At 48.7% G+C, this 22032-nt stretch overlaps 2 protein-coding genes across 2 annotated transcripts; one reads left to right on the forward strand and one right to left on the reverse strand.

Moving 5' to 3' along the window:
• Positions 1–95: 95 nt before the first annotated feature.
• BUD31 (BUD31 homolog) lies at positions 96–4507 on the reverse strand. Its single transcript, XM_082199961.1, has 5 exons — positions 4394–4507; positions 3246–3364; positions 1913–2035; positions 1168–1334; positions 96–359 (listed from the first exon to the last, which is right to left on the reverse strand). Exons 2-5 carry the CDS (start codon positions 3337–3339, stop codon positions 309–311), a joined length of 435 nt encoding a protein of 144 aa, XP_082056087.1. The 5' UTR covers positions 3340–3364; positions 4394–4507; the 3' UTR covers positions 96–308.
• Positions 4508–4744: 237 nt separating this feature from the next.
• Positions 4745–21408, forward strand: PDAP1 (PDGFA associated protein 1). The gene is made up of 6 exons (XM_082199948.1): positions 4745–4901; positions 11569–11660; positions 12786–12902; positions 14592–14713; positions 16949–17100; positions 20504–21408. Exons 1-6 carry the CDS (start codon positions 4889–4891, stop codon positions 20560–20562), a joined length of 555 nt encoding a protein of 184 aa, XP_082056074.1. The 5' UTR covers positions 4745–4888; the 3' UTR covers positions 20563–21408.
• Positions 21409–22032: the final 624 nt, after the last annotated feature.

The following is a 22032-nucleotide window of genomic DNA, read 5'->3' on the forward strand; positions in this document are numbered from 1 at the left end:
CCTGGAAAAAGGAGGGTCCAGTTTCATTTATGTTCTTTATTATGAAAGCAAATTCATAAAGGTAACAGTAGCAGCACAGAATTAAACAAACCACCTTGAGGCAATAGGCAAGACTTTATTTTAAAATAAAGTAGTTATACAAGACATTAATACTACTGCATTTACAATTCAGGTTGTTGGAGATCCACTCACCGCCGGGTCTTACGACAAACAAATTATGGTTCTTATTAACAGTCATTGACGATGAACCAGCCATTTAAGAACTCCTCAAAAGGGAAGGGTAACTTTTAAAAAGGGGAAAGGGGATTTCATCCAGAGCAGCCTCTGCACCCGCAGTGAGTGCACTCAATTATTCTTCCCTGTAGAATGAAATCAGCATGTTAGTCACAGCAGACCCCTGAGCACACAGTAGAGCAAGAAAAAAAGGAAATTTTGCTGGTTAGGAAAACTTACAGGATTGCAACAAATGAGAATAGATACACTGTTTCCTACTGCCTTTCATACTACTGTTGCAGGGTGGAGCATTTATTACAAGAACCAAATTTTTAAAAAGATAGTCTCTCAAAACTGCAAGTACAGTCTTATAACTTGCTTGTTTTTAAAAGACCTTTAAGATATCAGAGTGCTAGAAAAGCCAGGAAATGAGACTGCAAATCTTTTTACAGCCTCTCTTTGATTTACAGAAGTTTGAGTAAGAGACACACACTGATACGATGGGTGGTCAGTTTTGAAGCAACATTTTTGGTGGAACCGCAAGAGATGGTGGTGGTTAATTATTATTATTTCTATACCGCCCTATACTCAGAGGTCTCAGAGCGGTTCACAGAAAAGATCAGTGTAAAAAATTAATAATAATTCAATCAATCTGTATACCCATAGATCTCCGAGCGGCTCACAACTTAACAGGATGAGGTTGTTCATCCAGTCCTACTAAGTTGAATGGCAAACTGTCCCCAAGGAGAAAGTTCAGAGACAGACAAGGTCTCTAGCAAGAGGAGTAACAAACACTTGCCTTTCACATGGTTTGGATTTCCAGGGGTCACACTGCTACTTATTTGCATGAACCAGGTTTGGGGGGGGGGAGGATGCACAAAAAGGCAAAAGAAATGGGACACAGAAAGAATTGTTGTAATGACCTAGGGGGCTTATTGAAAACAACATTCTTACCACTTCCAGCTTGCTTTTGGGCACTCTGCAGATGCAGTTGGTTCCAAAGTTGGTATCTCGGGTCTGGATGCAGCGCAAACAGCAGAGGTTTTCATAACCTTGTTTCTTCCACTTTGCAATTAAGTTTTTGTCTGCATATCCTTCTTTAATGCAATACTCGTACAGCTCTGTGCAGGAGAGAGGATGGGATAATTAGAAAGCTCAGTAGTGGCAAACAAAAATGACTGTACCCTTTGGCAGAATTTGCTCACACCTACATTCTAAAAGGGACGCGGGTGGTGCTGTGGGTTAAATCACAGAGCCTAGGACATGCCGATCAGAAGGTCGGTGGTTCAAATCCCCGCAATGGGGTGAGCTCCCGTTGCTCGGTCCCTGCTCCTGCCAACCTAGCAGTTTGAAAGCACGTCAAAGTGCAAGTAGATAAATAGGTACCGCTCTGGCGGGAAGGTAAACGGCGTTTCTGTGTGCTGCTCTGGTTCGCCAGAAGCGGCTTAGTCATGCTGGCCACATGACCCGGAAGCTGTCTGCGGACAAACGCCGGCTCCCTCGACCTATAGAGCAAGATGAGCATGCAACCCCAGAGTCGGTCACGAGTGGACCTAATGGTCAGGGGTCCCTTTACCTTTACCTTACATTCTAAAAAGGTTAGTATTTCTTTTTTCATTTGACAGACCGGCTCAAGCAGATTTCACAGCCATACTGAACAAAACATTTTCCCCTAAAAGATCAAAGACAGCTGTGTTACCTCTACTGATGGCTTTTCTCTTATAGAAGAGATCAAAAATGTAACGTGTTTTCTGGTGGTGAATTCTGAAGATAGGCCAGAGAGATTCTACTTTCCTTTTCCCTTCATGCGGTTCAGTCTCAGCTGAAGAAAAGTGGGGGAAAGGGCAGAAAACATGTTAATTTTGCCAACTAATTCAAATGTTCATTACGTCTCCATTATTTCATGTTGCTAAAAACAAGGAAGAAAACCTATAATATTCTGATAAATAGGATGTGAGAATTTATTGGAGAATATATACTATAGTTTTCTATTCTCATGTAGTTTTGCAAGCTGAACCAACAAATGTTTTCAGACATCACATTTAACCTGCAGTATCTAAAGGTGATTTGTACTTGGATCACTACCCATGCAGTAATTTTCTAAGTTCTTAGCCAGAACTGTTCCCATTCCCGATACCATTTTAATTGATGCAAGATTAACAAAGATGAATCATCTCTGTGAACGTGAGTGCTACCTTTTAAGTCCAAAGTCCAATCTAGAACAGAATTCAAGGAATGTAAACTCTCTGTTTCTGTCTTTTGGTTTTTATTTTCAGTCGTAAGTGTAGGGGGGAAAAATCTGTTCCTTTCAACTGGTCTTTTTTTCCCTTCCTTTTAAAAGGGAACTCCCAAAGGTAGGTACAATTCCCAGGGTTTTACAAGCATTTCTGGTAAGCACAATTTCTTTGCCAAATTATATGTACAACTGAGAAGACTAGGTGCTAACTAATAATTAGCATAAAAACTTCCAGCCTTGGCAGGTTTATATTTGACACCTCGAAACTGCTGGCCTGTGAGGCTTTGTAAATTCCACTTCTGACCTTCAATACTCTGGTCTTTCCCATCAAAAGCCTTATCTCCTTTTTCTTCTGTTTGCTTAATTATTGGCTGAAGGACACTGAAAAGGCTTCTGATATCCACCATTAAGCCAATATCAGCTGTTAAGTATACCATAATTTAAAGTATAAAAAAACAACCAAATGAACTACCTGTCCTCTTTTCAAAGCCATACAAAGAGAGGGGAATATGGAAAAAAAGGAAAGCAGTAAATATCTCTTGCTTAAACTGCACAGTTCTTACTGCACAGTCAAAACACCATTAATAACTGCAGAGTGCCAAATAAATGCACCTTATCACAACACTATCTTTCTGAGATCTCTATTTTAACTGGAGATGTCCTGGACTGAACTTGGGATCTGTGTACAAACCGCCATGGGCTTCCTATACTGAATGTGCCAAAAAGGCCAGCCAGCTCATATACTGTTCCATTACACAATTCATGCTCGCAGCCAAATTAGTACTCTGCTACTCACCTTCTCTCATTTTTTGATCTAGTTCATCTAAGGTTGGTTCAATCAATTCCCAGCCATCTGGAGGTGGTTTTCTACTCCTCTTCACCTTGGGCATCTTGTCAGCACAGAGGGAGGGAAATCTGGAAAAAATAAGGGAGTAATAAAATGTGTACCACTATAAATTAGAGTACTCTGGATAATATGTTCCTTTTACATATTTTTGAACCAGGTGTCTGAATACCCTAAGTTCTCTCCCATAGCATTAACAACCAAAAGACCCCCCCCCCATTTCCCTTGGGTTATCTGAACATATACTCTGTTTCTTTATTAATATGTTATTATTGATTGTTATTAAATTTATATACATATTGCCCTTCATCTGAAGATCACAGGGCACTTTATAAGAAAACAAAATGCATAACAACAACAATGCCCCCAGAAACATTTAAAAGGCCATAGATTGGCCTTTTAGCACCAGGGCAGGTCAACCTGGAAGGAGGCACCGCTTAATGTATCGGTGCCCGAATCTATTGTTTCATGCAGCCATGGGGAACCTGTGGCTCTCTGGATGCTGCTGCTGGACGCCAACTCCCAGGGCCAGATTTACGTATAAGCTAAACAAGCTTAGGGCCCCACTCTCTAGGGGGCCCCCAAAAATTTAAAGGGGGAAAAACTGGATGTACATTTCCAAAATATAAGATATAAAACAAATAAAATGGCTTTAGATACCTATTAGGTCCATAAATTACCATATAGCTTATATTCAACACAAAAAACAGCGACGATTTGTTGTTGACAAAGCCAGCTGGACATATAAAGGGCCCCATCACCTTCAGGAGCTTAGAGCCTCATCAAACCTAAATCCGGCCCTGCCAACCCCCCTCATCCCTGCTGGCCACGGTGGCGGGGGCTAGTTAAGAGTTGGGAATTCAGAAACACCCAGAGAGCAAGAGGTTCCCCAAGCCTGCTTTAATGGCTGCAGAGCAGGCAGAAATCCAACAGGTGAAACCTTTGCCCGGCAAGATGCCCTCATCATAAATTCCTGCCTGCCACACGCCACTGGAGGCCCTTAGCCAAAAAAAGGGCGCCGGCCAGAAAGAGAACTCGTCAAATGAAGGGCCTGCGACCCCCACCCTCCCCTAGAGAGCCCCCAAAGGAAAAGCTCCTACGCTTCTAGAGACTTGTTTCTTCCGCCTCTTCGATCTCTCCGTCGCCTCGCGATGACGTCCCCGCGACGAGAAAGGCCCTTCCCTCGCGTCTGCGTCACGATAAGGTGCTTCCCTCTGCGGTTGTCTTCGCTGACGCCTGTCTAGAAGTCACCCCGCGGATGGCGGCCGGAGCCTCGGGGCGAGGCAGGCGGACCGCACGAAGCCTCTCGGCGGACGCGGAGTGCGCTTTGTAATTTCGAGCTTTCCGTCAGGCGGTGCCGAGGACAACCGCCGCTTCCCGACGCCGGCATCCCGCCGGCCAGGCCCCCAAGGCAGCGCGTGTCCGCCCGCTCTCTCGCGCACGAAACGTGTATCGGAGTGGGGGGGGGACCATAGACTTGAGGAGCGCAGGGCCGGCTCCACTTCCGCTTCCGGGTCGCGACAAAAGCTCGGGGCGAAGTGAGGAGGGGGAGGAAAGAGTCGCTTGTAGCCGGAGCCGCCGCCATCGTCCTCGCTATGCCCAAAGGAGGTGAGCCCGGCCGGGGGAGGGGAGGCCCGGGGGTCGGCCGCGGCCTTGTGGCCTGGCCCTCTGGGGTGAAGGAGGAGGCGGGAGCGGGGAGCCCCCTGCCATCTTGGGCTCCCCTCTGGGCCGGCTGGAGGGGGGGGGAAACTTGGGGTCTCTTGTTCTCCCTCCCTGGGGACCCTCTGAGGGGTTTGAGCGTCTTGTTGTTAGCCGCTCTGAGCCCGGCTTCGGCTGGGGAGGGCGGGATATAAATAAAAATTATTATTATTATTATTATTATTATTATTATTAAGACCTGGAGGGAGGGGGCGCCTCTTAGGGGTGGGGGGGTCGTGAGGCAGGAGGCTTCTCTTCTCCCTCCCTCCAAGTTGTTCCTTTGCCTTCCTTTTCGTGCGCCTTGGAAACCCTTCTTGTTCTGCTTTTGGACAAGGCCTGGTCCGGGTATTTTTTTAACTAAAAATAAAAAATACGTGTTTTGTTATAGAACGGTCTGCGCTGCTGTTTTCTAATCGTCAACCTAACGACTCATGGTGCTTTTTTTGATGATCCACGTGAGCTGCCTCCCGAAGGGGCTTGCGGTGAAAGGCAGCTTAGAAATGCCGGGAAGAAAACGATGGGGAGTGGAAAGTTGGCGTGGGGTGAATGCATTCAGTGGGCTCTGTCCTGATGATACTCTTTCCCCGCAACTTTTCACCAAATCACGACATCTGGAAACCTTCCCTAACAGTAGCTATAAGGTACCAGGCTGCCTTAGATTCCCCGCTGCGGTTTGAGCATCAGGCAGTTGCATCAGGCAAAGTGGGGGCATGCGTACAAAAAGAAAGGGGGGGAGACTCTGATATGCCTTCCACGTGGGAAGGAGGCTGAGGGCTGATTCAGGCACTTGGCTTGCACAAGTAGAAGGGAAAGGGGGTGTGGAACTGCCCCTGAACTTTTCCCATTAAATCACATAGTCTCCTAAATCTCAAATGTTGAGAATCCAGGTGGTTCTTTTCTATATGGCCTTCTGGAAGGCACCTGCCTGGCCAGTGCTGTTAGCAGTAGGGTGCCTGATTAAACGGTAATTTGAGCTTAAAGGGCAAGGACTGTGGCTTGGCAGTAGAGCACCTGCTTTGAAAACAGAAGGTCTCTGGTTCATTTCTCAGGTTAGGGCTGGGAATATTGGTGTAGGCAACACTGAGCTCAGGCTGAGTCTGGCTCAGTATATGGCTGCTTTCTTTGTTCATGTCTTATAGAAAGGACCAAACTTCACTGAACCAGCTTTCACTGAGCCTTACCGCAGAATGTTCCAGGTTCAATCCCTGGCATTTCCCAAAGTTGTTGTTCTTCTTGCTCCCTGCCATCTCCCAAAGTGGTTGTTGTGTTGTTGTAGTTGTATTTATTAAATCTGTTAGTCAATTTATCTTGCCCAAGGTAACCCAAAGCAACTTGCAGCCAAACAAACAAACAAAACCCCACATAGATACATTAAAACAGTGTGTGTTTGTGTTACATTAAAAAAAATCCCACACACTTGTAAAAGGTCACAGATAGTTAAAGGCCAAAGGCTTAATTATTTTTAAAAAGTTTCTGCCTGACATCTAAAGATAGCTAAAGAAAGTGCCAGATGAGCTTTCCTGGGGAGAGCATTCTACAAATGGGAAGTCGCCTCGGATAAAGCCCGTTCTTGTGTTGCTGCCCTCCAGATCTCTCATGGAAGATAGACGAGCCCCCTGTCTGCAAGCCTAGAGACCTGCTGCCAGTCAGTGTAGATAATAGTGAGGTCAATGGTCTGACTTGGTACAGTGGTACCTCAGGTTACAGACGCTTCAGGTTACAGACTCCGCTAACCCAGAAATAGTGCTTCAGGTTAAGAACTTTGCTTCAGGATGAGAACAGAAATCGCGCGGCGGCAGCAGGAGGCCTCAGTAGCTAACGTGGTACCTCAGATTAAGAACAGAACGAATTAACCCGAGGTACCACTCCAATACTTTGGCCACCTCATGAGAAGAGAGGACTCCCTGGAAAAGACCCTGATGTTGGGAAAGATGGAGGGCACAAGGAGAAGGGGACGACAGAGAATGAGATGGTTGGATGGTGTTCTTGAATCTACTAGCATGAGTTTGATTAAACTGCGGGAAGCAGTGGAGGACAGAAGTGCCTGGCGTGCTCTGGTCCATGGGGTCACGAAGAGTCGGACACGACTAAACAACAACAACAACAACAACCACTGTATAAGGTAGCTTCCTGTGTTTGATCCAGTAGTGCAGTGTTTCCCAAACGTTTTTGGGCAACGGCACACCTGTTTACCGGAAAAAAATCTCGCGGCACACCACCATTAAAGCCCCGCCCCGTGACGTCAGCGCGCAGCGTCACGCCGGGAGGGACACACAAAAGTGAACGTTTTTTCCCTTCCCCTTGCCGGGGTGGGAGGAGGCAGCAGAGCGAGGGACTGAGGGACGGCGGCAGCTGAGGCGGCGGCGGCTGTTGTGGTGGTGGCGGCGATAGCAGGCGGAGGAGGAGCCGTCGCCGGGAGTTGCTGCTGCTGCTGTTGCTGCTGCTGCCCGGACATGCCGGCCTCCTCCTCCTCCGCTGTCTCGCGCTCCTCCCTTTTGCGCGCGCTGCCCCGCCGCTCGGCACCACCACCGCGGAGCCGCCCCCGGCTCGACCCGGATCCTCGCCGCCCGACTCGCCCGCCTCCCTCCCACGGCACACCAGCCGATGTCTCACGGCACACTAGTGTGCCGCGGAACACCGGTTGGGAAACACTGCAGTAGTGCTGCTCTTCCGAGTTTTTCTGATCATTTACCTGCAACCTTGTGTAATATACTCCATAAACACTTTCCAAAAGCCTCTGTATGGAATTGCAGGCTGAAAGCTAACAGCAAGACTTTTAAAAAAGGAAACCCTCTGGAAAGTCCTCACCTAGAGAGAGGAGTGGAGGTCAAGCTAGGAGCCCCTGAGAGGTTGAGGGGGTTGAGTCTAATCAGTATATAAATATAGTCCTTTTGAGAAGAGCTCAAAGCAGGCTGCACATAATAGATTTGCCCTTACAACAGAGCTGGGGAACCTCCATTATTTAGACTACAACTCCCACCATCCCTTTCCATTGACCAAGTTGGCTGGATTGATGCGAGTTCTCCAGTGACATCTGGAGAACCACAGGTCCCCCAACCCAACCTTTTGAGTAAGCCTGTGTTGTTTTCCCCAGGAGAAGAACAGACTGAACAAGGGAAGCCAGTGGACACTTGGCTAGATTAGGGGCTTGTTTTGTACTGGAGGCTACCAGCTCATGCCTTTCATTCTTCACCACCACCAGCAGCAGCAGCAGCTGAGGAAGGAAACAGAAGCAGTCATCTTGCTTTGATGAGTGCTGATGCTAATTTGTGTGTGTGTGTGTGTGTGTGTCAGTTTCGGTGAATTGATGCAGAGCTTATTGTACGTCATTTCTGAATGAAGGTTATCATGGCTATTGTGCATTTAGCTAAATTGGTTGGTTAAAAACGACAGCGTCCCTAATTCTTCAGAAGGGAAAGGTGTATATATGAAGTTGAAAATTCTGCCCGTCTGAAGCGGTGGCACAGAGCCAGGAGGAGGAGACTGCAATAGACAGAGAAAAGAAACTGATAGCTTGGCTTTCGCCAGACCTTTTTTAGTGAAGATGGAGGCATGACTGAGCTTGTTGCTGCCTCTCCCCCCCCCCCCCCCGGTGGAGAGGCTGCCTTGCCGCTCCATATTCAGCGCATGACTGGTTGCTTGCATGAACAGGAGAGGAAGAACGAGCAAGTCCTGAAGCTGCACCACACCCAGTTTGAACTATTTCCAAGGGATTCTGCCAGGATGTCTTTCCTGAATGCTAGCTTTTCCATAATCAGGGTTTCCTAGTGGTGGCTCTTGGATACTCTTCCTCGCTGGATCTACAAAAGGGGCACGATGAGGTTTGCCACTGAAGCATGATGACATCCTGAAAGAAATGGAAGCTGCAGTACCCAGTGCTCTCTCAGTGTAGCAGATCTGGCCAATAGTACAAGAGCAAAGCATAGTTCAAAAAACGACAAGGCAGGAGATGGCTAGGCTACAAACACTGAGCATTTATGGCTGGGGTGCTGGATTTTGAAACAACAGAAATGTTTCAGGAATTGCTCTGTTGGGTTGGACCAAAGGTCCAGTCTTCTGTTTTTCATAGGGTACTTTCCAGACTTCCCATGGAAGTTTACCACTAGGGCATGAAAGCCACACGCCCCCTTCTTGTTTGTTCCTGGTTCCCTGGTATTCTGTGTTAAATTGCTTCTGAACATGGAGGATCTATTCAGCTAAGAACCGTTGCTTGACCTAAGTTCTTTGCATTTGATCATTTTCAAAGCCACATAGCATCTTGCAGTAGCAACTTCCATGTGCGTTGGAGGATGCAGCTCCCAAATGTGGGTTTGTTTGTGTGGTTTTTTTAAAAGCAACTTAAGTGTCAGGGTTGTGTGACAGACAAACTAGCTTGCATTAACCAGTTAGCAGTAAGAGGTTTTGTGTGGCCAGTTGGAATTAAATTAATGAAGCTTCACCCAATGCGACAGATGTCTTTCTCTGGGTCAGGAATAGTCAACATGGTTCCAGATGCTGTAGGACTGCATCTCTCTCCATTGCTGGCCATGCTGGCTGGACAGCTCCACCTCCAAACAAAAAAGATAGTGGCAGAGAGGAGGTGTTTATTTCCCCTAACCTTACATTTTTAGATTGACCTCCTTGTCTTGCTCCCGCCCCTCTCAGCTCTCTTTGCAATTGTTTTAGTTTTGGCTTTGTGTCTTTCTGCCCTGAGACCTTCAAGTGAAGGGGGGCATTGCCTGTAAATGCGGTAAGTGAATGATAGAGCAACACAACTGACACAGCAGCTTTGAGCTACGAGGGAATGAAAACAGTGACTGCTCATCCTTGTTCAGTATGTGGCACATAAGCAGCCTGTTTTCCCCCATTTTTTTTTGTTTTAGATCCAGTTCCCACTGTTTGTCTGTTGTATGCAGATTTGCTCACATGAGTACAATCTTGAATTCTACCTTGCATTAGAATTCCCAGTTTCATATGGGTCTACAAATAATAATATACAAATAATATCAAATAATATAGAGTAGGCACAGGGAACTTGTGACCATCCAGATGTTGTTGGGATCCAGCTGCTGCCATGCTGGCTGGGCTGACGGGAATAGTAGTCTAACAACATCGGAAGAGGCCCCTATTCTCCTTCCAAAGCTACAGTTCCCAGCATTCTCTGGGAAGAGGGATTGACAGTTAAACCATCCCAGAAGCTGTATTTTGTCTGAAGGGAATAGAGGTCTTCTAACATCTCTCAGCAGCTTTAACAAACTACAGCTCCCAGGATTCTTTGGGGGAAGCTGTGACTGTTCCAAGTGGTATGACACAGCTTTAAAGGTGGCGTTGCACATGCAGCCTGACTGTATGGAACAGCTGTGGGATTTGTAGTTGGCCTGCAGCCCAGGGCATGAGTCAGGCAGTGAGGGGAAGACAGGAAGGCTGTGACTCCCAATCCTACAGGAAGGCTGTGGGCAAGCCAAGTGGGAGGCTGTCATGGTTTAGAATTCCATGCTGAGCAATGGTTTGAGCGGTGATATGTCCAGGATGAGATGGAAAGGACCCCTTTGACTCCCTGCTGGGAAGAATGATGAGGTTTGGAGGGATGATAGAAGGTTTTAAAGAACCAGGAGTGCTGGGACTTGCCAATTGAAAAGTTCTCCAGCCATTCTTTGGTTTGAGCTTTCTCTCCCCTCAAGCCAGCCTTCCTCGTACAGTCATGCCTCTTGTTATGTTTGCTCCATGATACGTTTTTTCAGGTTGCGTCCCGCGGTGACCCGGAAGTACCGGAAAGGGTTACTTCCGGGTTTCGCCACTCGCGCATGCGCAGACACGCAAAATGACATTATGCACAGAAGCGGCAAATCGCAACCCGCGCATGCGCAGAGTCAGGTTATGTTCCTTTCGGGTTGCGAACGGGGCTCTGGAATGGATCCCGTTCGCAACCAGAGGTACCACTGTATTGCAGGACTTCTGCCAAGTTACCAGTCACTATGAATATATATGTACATGCCTCTGTCCTTTCATCAGCCCCAGCCAACATGGCCAATAGCCCGGGATGATGGGAGTTGCAGTCCAACATTTGGAGGGCACCAGATTGAGGAAAGCTGCCACCTGTGGTTGTATGTGGTTTTTATCCCCTGGATGCTAAATGAAGGAACCACTGGTTCCCTCATCCTTCATGCTCCATAGGAAGTCATGTTTTTATATATGTTGGAAGCCACCCAGTCAGATGGGCAGGGTACGATGATGATGATGATGATTGACTGCTGGGACATTCTAGGGCAACTTTCCCAGCCTAGTGCGTTCCAAACATTGCTGGACTCCAACTCCCATCATCCACATCCATTAGTCATGCTGGCTGGTGCTGATGAAGAATTGGAGTCTACCTGTTTCGTTGCAACTGGGCAGAAGGGGCAGGACACTGGACTGCCTAGGCATTTTGGTCCGGTCTTGCTTGGTTGACTGCAACAAGCCAAGAGCAAGGAGACGAGGACAACAGTGGCTGTCTGAAGTTGTTTTATTATTTATTATTTTATTGTTTGCTGTATGTTAAATTTGCATACTGCCCTATACCAGGAGGTCTCAAATCCCTAAACTGGCTATTTCCTTGCAGGTAGGAAAGGAGGCCACAAAGGCCGGGCACGGCAGTACACAAGCCCCGAGGAGATTGACGCTCAGCTCCAAGCAGAGAAACAGAAGGCCAAGGTAAGTGTGTGTCTGCTGCTGTTTTCACAGAGCCGGGGTAACGATAGCAAGCACGAGTTGAACTGTGAGATGGGAAGTCACCTGGTTCACCTTTTCCTTTGACACAGGCACATGAGTTCTTCTCTCAGCCTCCCATCTGCAAAAAAGGGGATTTAGAAAAAGGAATTATACATTTTTCATATTGAGAGTGTCACGGGCGATCAAAGTCCCGGCTGGGGACATCGGGACTGGGGGCAAGATGGCGAGGTGGGAGCAGGAACAGGGGTCAGGAAGTCAAGGGTCTGAGGATCAAGGAGTCAAGGAGCCAAACGCAGAAAGGCAGGGAATGTGTTGCTGTGGCAAAGATCCTAAGGGAAACGCTGAGCTTTTTTCCCTTCCTGGATCTTGCCACCAGGTGCTGTGAGTTACCAATTGGCCTCACCTGTGCAGCCGCACCTTGCCTCTTCAGAACAAACTTAGGAAGGCCCCAGTCCTGCAGAGTCCTACTGGCCACAGGGCCTGGCTCCTGCACACACTCCTGACAGAGAGAAGACCTTAATGTTGGGCAAAGGCTTGCAACAAATTTATTAGCATTGACCTTTACCTTTACTGCAAGGAGATGCTGAGGATAGGTACTTCGTTCATCATTGTAATAACCCCTTGCAGCAGTACAGCACACCAGAATCGAGTGTCTGTCTCCAGCTCACCCTGTGAGCTTTGTGGCTGAGTGGGAATTTGAACCGATGTTTCCTCAGACCAGCTTTCTCACTACGACAACACACTAGCTCTCAAATGCTTAATTATTGCTTACAGAATCCAATGAATCTGGGCCACGTCCGTCATTTGCCTGGCCTCCTTTGCACGTGTCCATACCTCTGGGACAGAACATGATGTAAAAAAATAAAATAGACGTATTAGATCTGTAGTCCACTATCCTTTGTAAGGAGTTGTAAGGGCAGCATAAATGGATCCCCCCGTTTCATCCTCACAACAGCCCTGACAGGTAGGTTAGGTTTAGAGGGGGTGGTTGGTCCAGATCATCCCGTGAGCTTCATGGATGAAGAGCAGTTCGAGGAGCAGTCCTACTCGCACTGTAACTTCTACTCTGTGGTCGCCCAGCACTGATAATGCTTTTCGCTTCCACAGGAGGAGGAGGAAGCAGAGGAAGGCGGCGATGGGGCAACAGGAGAACCCAAAAAGAAGGAGAAATCGCTAGATTCAGACGAGAGTGAAGAGGAGGAGGAGGACGATGAAGACTACCAGGTACTAACGAGATGTTTCATGGAAGGATGCTCAGTTCGTGTTAATCCTTGAAATTCAGGTCATTTCTCATCCAGCTGATTGCTGCCAAGTTCTTCACCCTGGAGGGCTGGTTTTCTTCCAGACGAGCTCTTACAGGGCTGAATGTGGCCCTCTAGATATTTCTGTGTGGCCCTGAGGACTCCCCCAGAGCCATGCCCCCTCCCCTTTGCCAACCCTGGGACATGCCCTCAAACTGCGACAAGAGAAAGGGAGAGGTGTATAGAAAACTCATGAGTTGTGTTTTGCTGAAATAGGACCTACTGTACAAAGCTGAGAAACCGCATCCATTTCCCCGCCTGCGGCCCCCTGGAAGATTCCCGTAAGAGAGAATTTGGGCTGAAAGAGTTCCCCCACCCCTGTCTCTCTTGGGATGCACTGATAACATAGCAGGAAGCAGGGGCAGCAGAGAGGGAAGGGATAGGGCCCATTCCCTGAGAGCTCACCACCCTAGTTCAGATAACCATCTGCTGCAGTGGGCTTGGGCAAACTTTGAGAAGGCTGTTGTAGGGGAAACATGGGTTGGCTCTTGCAGCCCAACTCCCCAAGGGCCTCTGAATCCCCTAAGTCAGAGGGTTTCAACCTTTTTGAGTCCACAGCTCCCTTGACCAACTGCATTCTTTCTGCGGCTCCCCTGTGGGGCTCAGGAGCCAGTTATGTCGCCCCTTGCCTGCAGCCTCTCACCCTTTTTCGAACACCCTCCCATGGGGAGTGTTCCCTCAGCCTCCTCTCCTCTACTTGGGAGTCCTCCAGGCAGCCGATGCTGTTGCCCCTGGTCTCAGCTGCCCCCCAAAGAGAGGTACCTCCTCACACTGCCCACAGAGGCCTGGGACTTGTCTGTCCATTCCCAACAGGCAGACTAGCTGGCTGGCCTGCTTGCTTGCTTACTCTGAGGCCGCATCAGCTCCTGGCAACCAGCACCCCCTGACCAGCACCAGAGGCACCATTCTCCTACGGAGCTTGTGGCTAGGGCTTTTGCAACAAGAGCTGCACAAGCCTTCAGGAGGCAGAGACGTGAGAGAGCTTTGGAGGAGGGAGGGAAGGACAGACAGACAGAGGCCAGTGTTGCCCACGGCACCCATGACCATCATTCAAGGCGCCCCAGGGTATCATAGCACACTGGTTGAAAACCACTGCCCAAAGTCCATGATCAGTCAGAGAAGAATGGATGGAGGCAGGAACTAGTAAAAACAAAGCAAGGGAGATCTTCATTTTCATGTTGCAACAGCCACCCCTCCCCAACTTTGCAAGGAGGTGAGGACCCCGAACAAAAGTGTGTAACAGCTTTTAGAGATTTTAGAAATTGTCCAACCCCTTGGGCAAAGCATCTCCACCCCCATTGTTCTGCCCAGACACAGGTCCAGTGGCGAGGGCCTTCTTGGTGGTGGCACCGGTCCTGTGGAACGCCCACCCACCAGATGTGAAAGAGCTTTGTATTTGAATATTCTGTTGGGAGCCGCCCAGAGTGGCTGGGGAAACCCAACCACATGGGCGGGGAATAAATTTATATATATATATATATATATATATATATATATATATATATATATATATATATATATTATCAGCCGCCATAAGCTTTTACATGTTGTTTGTTCCACCTACCTGAAGTTGCCGCTGCTCACGTTCCACTCTCGTCTTCTTTCATTCCAGCCAAAGCACAAAGGCGTGGAAGGCATGATAGACATAGAGAATCCCAACCGCGTTGCACAGACAGCCAAAAAAGTAACTCAGATAGATATGGAGAGCCCCAGGGAATTGTCGCGGAGAGAACGGTAAGGTGTTTTCCTCCCCTCTGGCGTGTGGGATTCTCCGAGAAGTGTTGCTCGGGGCGTGTAGAAGTCTGGGAGCCTGTGGTTCCCTGCTCCCTATTTTGGGAACCCACAGACTGTCAAGGAGCAATAATGGGCCTGTCCTTGAGCAAAGGGAGGATAACTTGTGTTTTAGCAGAGGCTGCCAGAGGGGTGCTGAGTCGGGAATACAGTGGCCTGCAAAAGACAAGACACTGGAGAGACTGGGGAGCAAGAGTAAGGCACTAGATGCTGTCCCAATTATTTGACTTGCTCTTCAGGGGCAAAACCCAGGGGCGCTGGCTTCCCAGGGCAAGCACCTCCCCGTGCAGAAAGAAGTCTGCAGAGTCGCTGTATGATGGTCTTTTACTAGAACTGCTGCTCCGGGGGGGGGGGGTCCACCAACCCTGTGGACACATCTGGAAACCTGAGAAACCATCATGGGCAGCAATTACAGTGGTACCTCAGGTTAAGAACTTAATTCGTTCCAGAGGTCCGTTCTTAACCTGAAACTGTTCTTAACCTGAAGCACCACTTTAGCTAATGGGGCCTCCTGCTGCCGCCGCCGCCCCGCGATTTCTGTTCTCATCCTGAAGCAAAGTTCTTAACCTGAGGTACTATTTCTGGGTTAGCGGAGTCTGTAACCTGAAGTGTCTGTAACCTGAAGCGTCTGTAACCCAAGGTACCACTGTACCCACCTACCCAAGTGCCCTGCAACCCCAGATGCAAACTCTACAGCAAACTTGGCCCTCCTTCCCCAGCAATTAGGCTTTAAAAAAATCTGGGTTTTTGAAGCTTAAACATCTTCCTGGAAACCGCAACTGGAGAGAAACGGCCAGCCCACTTGCAAAAAGGGAGGCAATAGAAGAGTTTTTTCAGGCATAATTGTGTGGCACGGGAAGACATTTGGTGGTGGTGGGGATTACTGGTGTCCCCCATCAAATCCCCCCCCCCCACGTGCACCACAATTAGGCTTGAAAGATTCTTTACGTTGAAGCTTCTTTCAAACCTCATTTCCGTGCAAGCAGGGTGGCAGCCGGGGAACGTGGGATTAACCTTTCTCCCGCTGTGGATAGTCCCACCCCGTCATGCCCACCTCCAATTCATTTTGGTTTGGAAAAGCAGCAAGGCCAATTGCAGAGGGGCTGGGGGTACCAAAGGTGTCTGTGGCAACCTGCACACAAGAGACCGAAGCTGTGATTTCTGCATGCAGAGGAGGAGCTGTACCCTCTCTCTAGTGTTGAAATCCACAGAGTAGTCTCTGCTCTGAATGCTATTCAGGTGGGGAAGCAGGGCAGGTAGAGGGACATAAAAGTGTAAGCCATCTGCTGCCATCTGCCTTATTGCAGATTGGAGGGTAAACCATATGCGGAACAAGTCTGCCCCTGCGGCTTGATGGAGGTAGAAACTGTCTCTCGTGCCTTATTACACTGCCGTTTCTATGGGGATATATGCTCGGTATTTATTACCCCTGCTATGCAAAAACCTCCAAATGAATCCAAAACTTCAATGTCTAAAATCCCTGGTAGAGGAAAAGGATCCTGAGATCACGGTAAGGGTAGCCAAATTCTGTGTGATTGCCATAAAACTTAGGGAACAAGCTGTGCTATCATCATGATTAAGGTTTTAAATGATAATTTCAGGTTATATGTTAGTGACTTAAGTTTTAATTTATATATATTTTTAACTGATGCTGTATCTGTATTGTCCCTGTTACACCTAATTGCAAATTCAAATGTATCCCTATTGTGTTTTATGACTTCCTTTATATTGTATGTGGGCTGGAACTGGTCTGGGACCGAAATAATAAAATTCAATTCAAAAGTGTAAGAGCCCTGCTGGGTGAGCTTCAAAGGTCCACTTAGTGCAGCATCCTGTATCTCCCAGGGGCCAAGCCAGATGCCTCCGGGAAGACCAGCAGCAGGACATAAAGGCAGGTGCCTCCCTAGCAAATGGTACCCGGTGGCCTCTGATAATGGCAGCAGCATAATGCAAACGGATGGGATGTTGTCACATCCTCAAGTTTAACTGTGGTTCTGTTTTAGGGATATTCCGGGTGCAGGCAAAAGCCTCCTCGGGCAGGTTTCCAGCTCTCCTTTTGGCCCTCCATCGCCTCCTTTAAGCTGTCCTTATGTCCATGTGGGAAGGAGTGCCTTCTGAACTCTGATTAAAACCTCCTTCGCTGCATTGTCCCCCCCCCCGCCCTTTTGCTCAAAACAGAGAAGAGATTGAGAAACAGAAGGCAAAAGAGAGGTATATGAAGATGCACCTTGCCGGGAAGACAGAGCAGGCCAAGGCAGACCTCGCCCGACTAGCCATCATCCGGAAACAGAGGGAAGAGGCGGCCAAAAAGAAAGAGGAAGAAAGGAAAGGTAAGGAAGACTTTGAGCCGAAGATGGCCCAAACCTCAGGGGTTCAAATTGGCTGCCTCAAGGCTGTTCCCCCCCCCCAACCACACCCACCTGCTAGAGAGGCAGCTGCCAGTACACCGCGTGGACCTTAAAAGGTGCCCCCAATTGTGCACTGGCAAGGGAGAGAAAGCTCAACTCTCCCTCCCCTCAGCCCAAGCCTCTGGCCTCTGAATCACTGCGCACAGAGCTTTGCATGCCCTGTGTTGTGCTCTGAAGTCCCGCCTTCTCCTGGTGCCATTTTGCCATCAGGTGAGTGCCTCTGCCCATCTAGGATCAGGCCCACAGACCCCAAAAAGTAACCCACCACCTCTTTGATATAGAGCCCCTTCCTGGCAGGAACTTAGGGAGCTGCCTTTTGCAGGATGCAACCACTGGGCATCTAGCTCCCTATTTACATTGACCGGTGATGGCTCCCTCGATTCAGGCTTTTCCTAGCCTGCTGCCCAGGTACAAGGCGGCTGTGAAGTTTACAGAGAATTGACATTCTTTTCATGTCCCGAAGGAGCCGTTTAAACGTCAAGCTTCGTGAACTATTAGTATTTTACACAAAATCATTGCAAAATTATTGCACAGTAACTACTTTTGCGGAGGGGGCTGTTGTTATGTTGGGAGTAAAATGTTAAGACTTGAAGTTGTGTCTGAGCCACTCTCATGTGTGAAGCAACTCTGTGCCCAACTAACTCTATTCATCTCACCTCCTTCAAGAGGGGGCCATAAAGTCCTTGCATACACCCAAACCTCAACTTTCAGGTTAGCCCCTGCCCACAACCGCTACCCGCCAGAGTGGACAATATTAGAGCCTGATGGGCCGTCTCAGCGTGAGGCATTTTTCATATGCTCGTGTATTGAGCAGAAATAAGCTGTGTATTTTGGTGGGACCAGCTTTGCTGAACAGGATCCCCTGTAATCTAGTTGGCTGCTTGACGAAAAGCAGTGTTTCTCGGCTTGCAGATCAGGGTGTGGGATCAAAAGCCAAGAAAGCTGGTCTCAGTGGATCCCCTTACTTCATTACTACTGACCCTTGGATATGACCTGATTGGTAGTTGCAGGAAAAAGTAGTATTTTAATCACCAGTGCTGGCCTGGTATTTTTTTGCCCCAGCTTTCTCAGTCTGGGGCAGCAGAGGAAGGGGGGCGGGAATCTGTAAAGACTGCTGAGGTTGTCTGCCTTACTTCTAGTTCATGAGGTGGTGAGGGTTTCTTCCTATTTTTTCCTGCTCCTCCAGAAATGTGGGCCTGTTCTTTGCAGCTGTGGGAGCATCCGTAACCCTATTGCAACCTCCCCCCCCCCCCGGTTTTCTACTTTTTAAAAAGGCCTTGCATCACTCAGCAGCCTCCTGACACTCCCCTGGAATGTCCATCTGGGTAACTGCTGGGTTTTATATCTTCACTAATGGATCTGCTTTCCTCCCCCACCCCAATCGCTTCAATGACCCAATTTCTGTGCTTCCACACACCCCAATCTTACCGTATTTTTCGCTCTATTGGACGCACCGGACCACAGGACGCACCTAGTTTTTAGAGGGGGAAATCAAGGGGGAAAAAATTATTCCCCCCCCCCAGCCCCAAAGAGCAACGGACAGGCTGCGCGCTTCCTCTTTAGCCTTGAGCAGCATCTTTAGCCTTGTACAACGGGATGGATCATGCCCGCTGTCCACCGGGGCTGGACTAGATGACTCCTGGGGTGCCCATCCAACCCTGCAATTCTGTAACCTCGGAAGTTGTTGGGGGTCTCCACCACTGGAGGCTTTTAAGCAGTGGTTGGGGGACCATCTGCCTGGCGTTCTTTAGCTGTGATTCCTACATTGTGAGGGGGCTGGGCTAGATGACCCTCGGGTTGCCCTCCCAACTCTACAGTCCTACACTTTTGCGGCAGGAGATCTACAGCCACTTCACACAATGCCCACTCCCAATTTTCATTGGAGAGACATGTGGCTTCACTGTCTAGGTAGGTACCCCCCTACCTGCCACTCTTCCCTCACCCCACTTAAGCCGAGCGAATTCCTGCCCAGAGAAGCTCCCAGGTGAGGCAAGGGTTAAGATCTACCTCTGGTAAATGGCTTTGTGTCCTCCCTCTTTCCCTTTTCTCTTCTTCTTCTATGCTAGTTCCTTCTCTTGTGTTTTGTTTAATCTGATTTTATTGTATACTAAAATAAAAGCTGCAAAGTTTCCTTTTTTATAATATCCCCCCAAAAAAACTAAAACGTTAATCTACATAAAAACACTGATCCAGAGGAAAATAAGGGGGTGGAGAAAGGACAAAAAAAGAAAGAGGTAGAGGTAGAGAGATTTTTTAAAAGTTGGCTTCTTTAGCCTTGTGCAGCCTCCTGCGGCTGGAGAGGCGTGCTAGGCAAAAGAGGAAGCCCGGGCAGCGAACGGGATGGATCGCGCTCACTGCCCGGGCTTCCTCTTTAGCCTTGCGGCCTTGCGTAGCCTCCCGCGGCTGGAGAGATTGCACAAGGCTTTTCTAGAGGAGGGAGAAGGGACTGACTGGCTGTGTCAGTCCCTTCTCCCTCCTGGGGAAAAGCCCGCAAGAGCCGCGCGAAGCTTGTGTGTGGCTCTTGGGGGCTTTTCCTGCTTGCCTCCGCCCCTGCATTCGCCCCATAGGACGCACAGACTTTCCCCCTTAGTTTTTAAGACGGAAAAACTGCGTCCTATGGTGCGAAAAATACTGTATTTATTTTTTATTGAAGATCATTGGTGCTGCTTCCATATTTTGTTAATTCCACCCCCAGCATTGAGATGGGTGCAACTTTCTCCACAATATCTCACTTGTACACAGTACTACGGACATGTGCAAAGCCTCTATGGTTGTAAAGAGGCTGTGGGTCACTGGGAGGAACGCAGCTGCCATTCCACATTTGTTTTCCAAAAACACAGAGAGAGAGAGACCAAAAAAGAAAAGAAATACACACTGGGGGGGAAAGATGGGACTAATTCTGGAATGAGCGTTCTCTGGAGACCCCTGCCTTTAGGTGCCCCCTTCCCTTTGCCTTCCCTCCCACCCAATATCCAAGCCTTGGCCAGCAGCGGGATCCTGCTTGAGAGAAGTCCCAAAGAGAGGAAATTGATGGCGTCCGTAAGGTGAAGGAAGCAGCCAAGAAGTGGGGCTTCAAGGAATGCCACCTTAAAGAGTCTAGGCTTGGGGGGAGGCGAGAGAGGTTTTTTGGTGGGGGAGAAGGAGTTGTAGCCGGTTTGGCAGGTTTCAGCAGCACCTGATTCTAGGCCAAAGGAGCAGGGGGGGGTGTTATGCAGAACTGTAGAAAGAGGACCCAAAGGGGTCACATGGTCCAAGCTCCTGCGAGGCAATGCCTGGTTAGCTTTTATAAACCTGCTTCTCTCTCTCCGTCTTTTTCACCCACCAGCTAAAGATGAAGCATCCTCAGCAGGCAAAAGACTGCAGTCCCTGTCCCTTAACAAGTAAGCGCCAGCCACAAGAAAGGAGGGAAACTTCCCAAGAACTGTGCCTGGCTGGCGCCTGCTGGGCACTCTTTGAGGGTTCACACACAGAGGGGGCGACGCCGCAGCGTGAAGAGCACGGCCGTGACCGGCGTCCTCTTCCCTCCTAAGAGACACTTGGCAGCAGCGTGTTCGTCTTCATCTGGGCACAGAATTCCATGGTGGGGAGGGGTGGGCGGGCAGGGTGGGAATCAGTGGGGTGGGTGGGCAAGCTATTATAATCCTTTGAACGCGGGAGTCGCCAGGGCAGCGATTCTCCCGCACAGCCGCTTCAGGAGGGGGTGCTATAAACCGAACGATTTTGCTGTCTTTCAAATTCGAGATTACCTATCCAGGGGAGCAGGAAAAAGCTGGAGCGATAATGGAGGGGGCGGGGGAAGATACGGCTTCAGCGAGGCCAAAAGAGAGAGGGGAGTGGGATTGGTAGTCTTGGCATGCAGGCGCATATCCAAAATGCTGGCGCTGGTGCGTGTTTGCGATAGGCACTCGTCTGAAAAACGGCCTGCGGGGTTGGAATGTGGAGCAGCAAAGAAATAAAAACGCATTTGGATCTGGACCGTGTGGCTGTTTTGGTCTTTTTATTTCCACTTTCTACCCTTCTCTCTCCCCATTTTTATTTGTATTTTTTTTAAAAGAAGCCATCCTTGATTTCTTCCCTTCTCCTCTGATAGTGACTTTTTAACTGCAAAAACAAAACACATCCCTGCAAAACCAGATAACACTTTTCTTGATTGTGCAACATGTTGGAACAGGTGCAAATTGGAAGCAAAACTTGTATATTTGGCTGAATAAAGTTTAAATTATCGTAAAACGCCTTCCGTGCCTTGTCTTCTGTAGAAGCAACTGTGGCTGGCCTGCCCTGCTGGCGCTGAGGAATGAGTTCCAAAGCCTTCAGTGAAGCGGGACATGGGCCTGCAGAAGCCACTGGGGCTCATGCAAGCTGGGACTGGTGGGAACGAAGGAGCCAACTCTGTCTCCCACTCTTTGCCTAGTCTATTCGAATTGGGCCAGCGCTGCTTCAAACTATGGCAGTGGTCTAGGTCTGAGAAACCCTCTCCATAAAAACATATCTGCAGACAGAAAACTACCCCAGGAAAGAGATGGGGTTGTTCTACTTGGGAGTGAACCCAGTGAAATTATTGGACCTGTTGAGTCCAATTTCAGTGGGTCCACTCTTGAGTAGTATTGGCTATCAAGTCAGTGGTGCCATACTAGCCCTCCTGAAAACACAAAGACCAACAACAACAAGTTCTTAACTATATTCATAGCAGGAAGCCATCTAGGGAGGCAGCTGCACCTTTGGATGACAAGGGAGTCAAAGGCATGGCAAGGGAAGAGGAGACTGCTGCAGCAAAGCTGAATGAATTATTGGCATCTGTCTTTACAAAGAAAAGATGAGGCAGATCCCAGTGGCCTGGGGAACAAGGGCAGATAG

The sequence above is a fragment of the Podarcis vaucheri genome, assembly GCF_965113315.1.
Source record: "Podarcis vaucheri genome assembly, chromosome: 14".
Classification (NCBI taxonomy): domain Eukaryota; kingdom Metazoa; phylum Chordata; class Lepidosauria; order Squamata; family Lacertidae; genus Podarcis; species Podarcis vaucheri.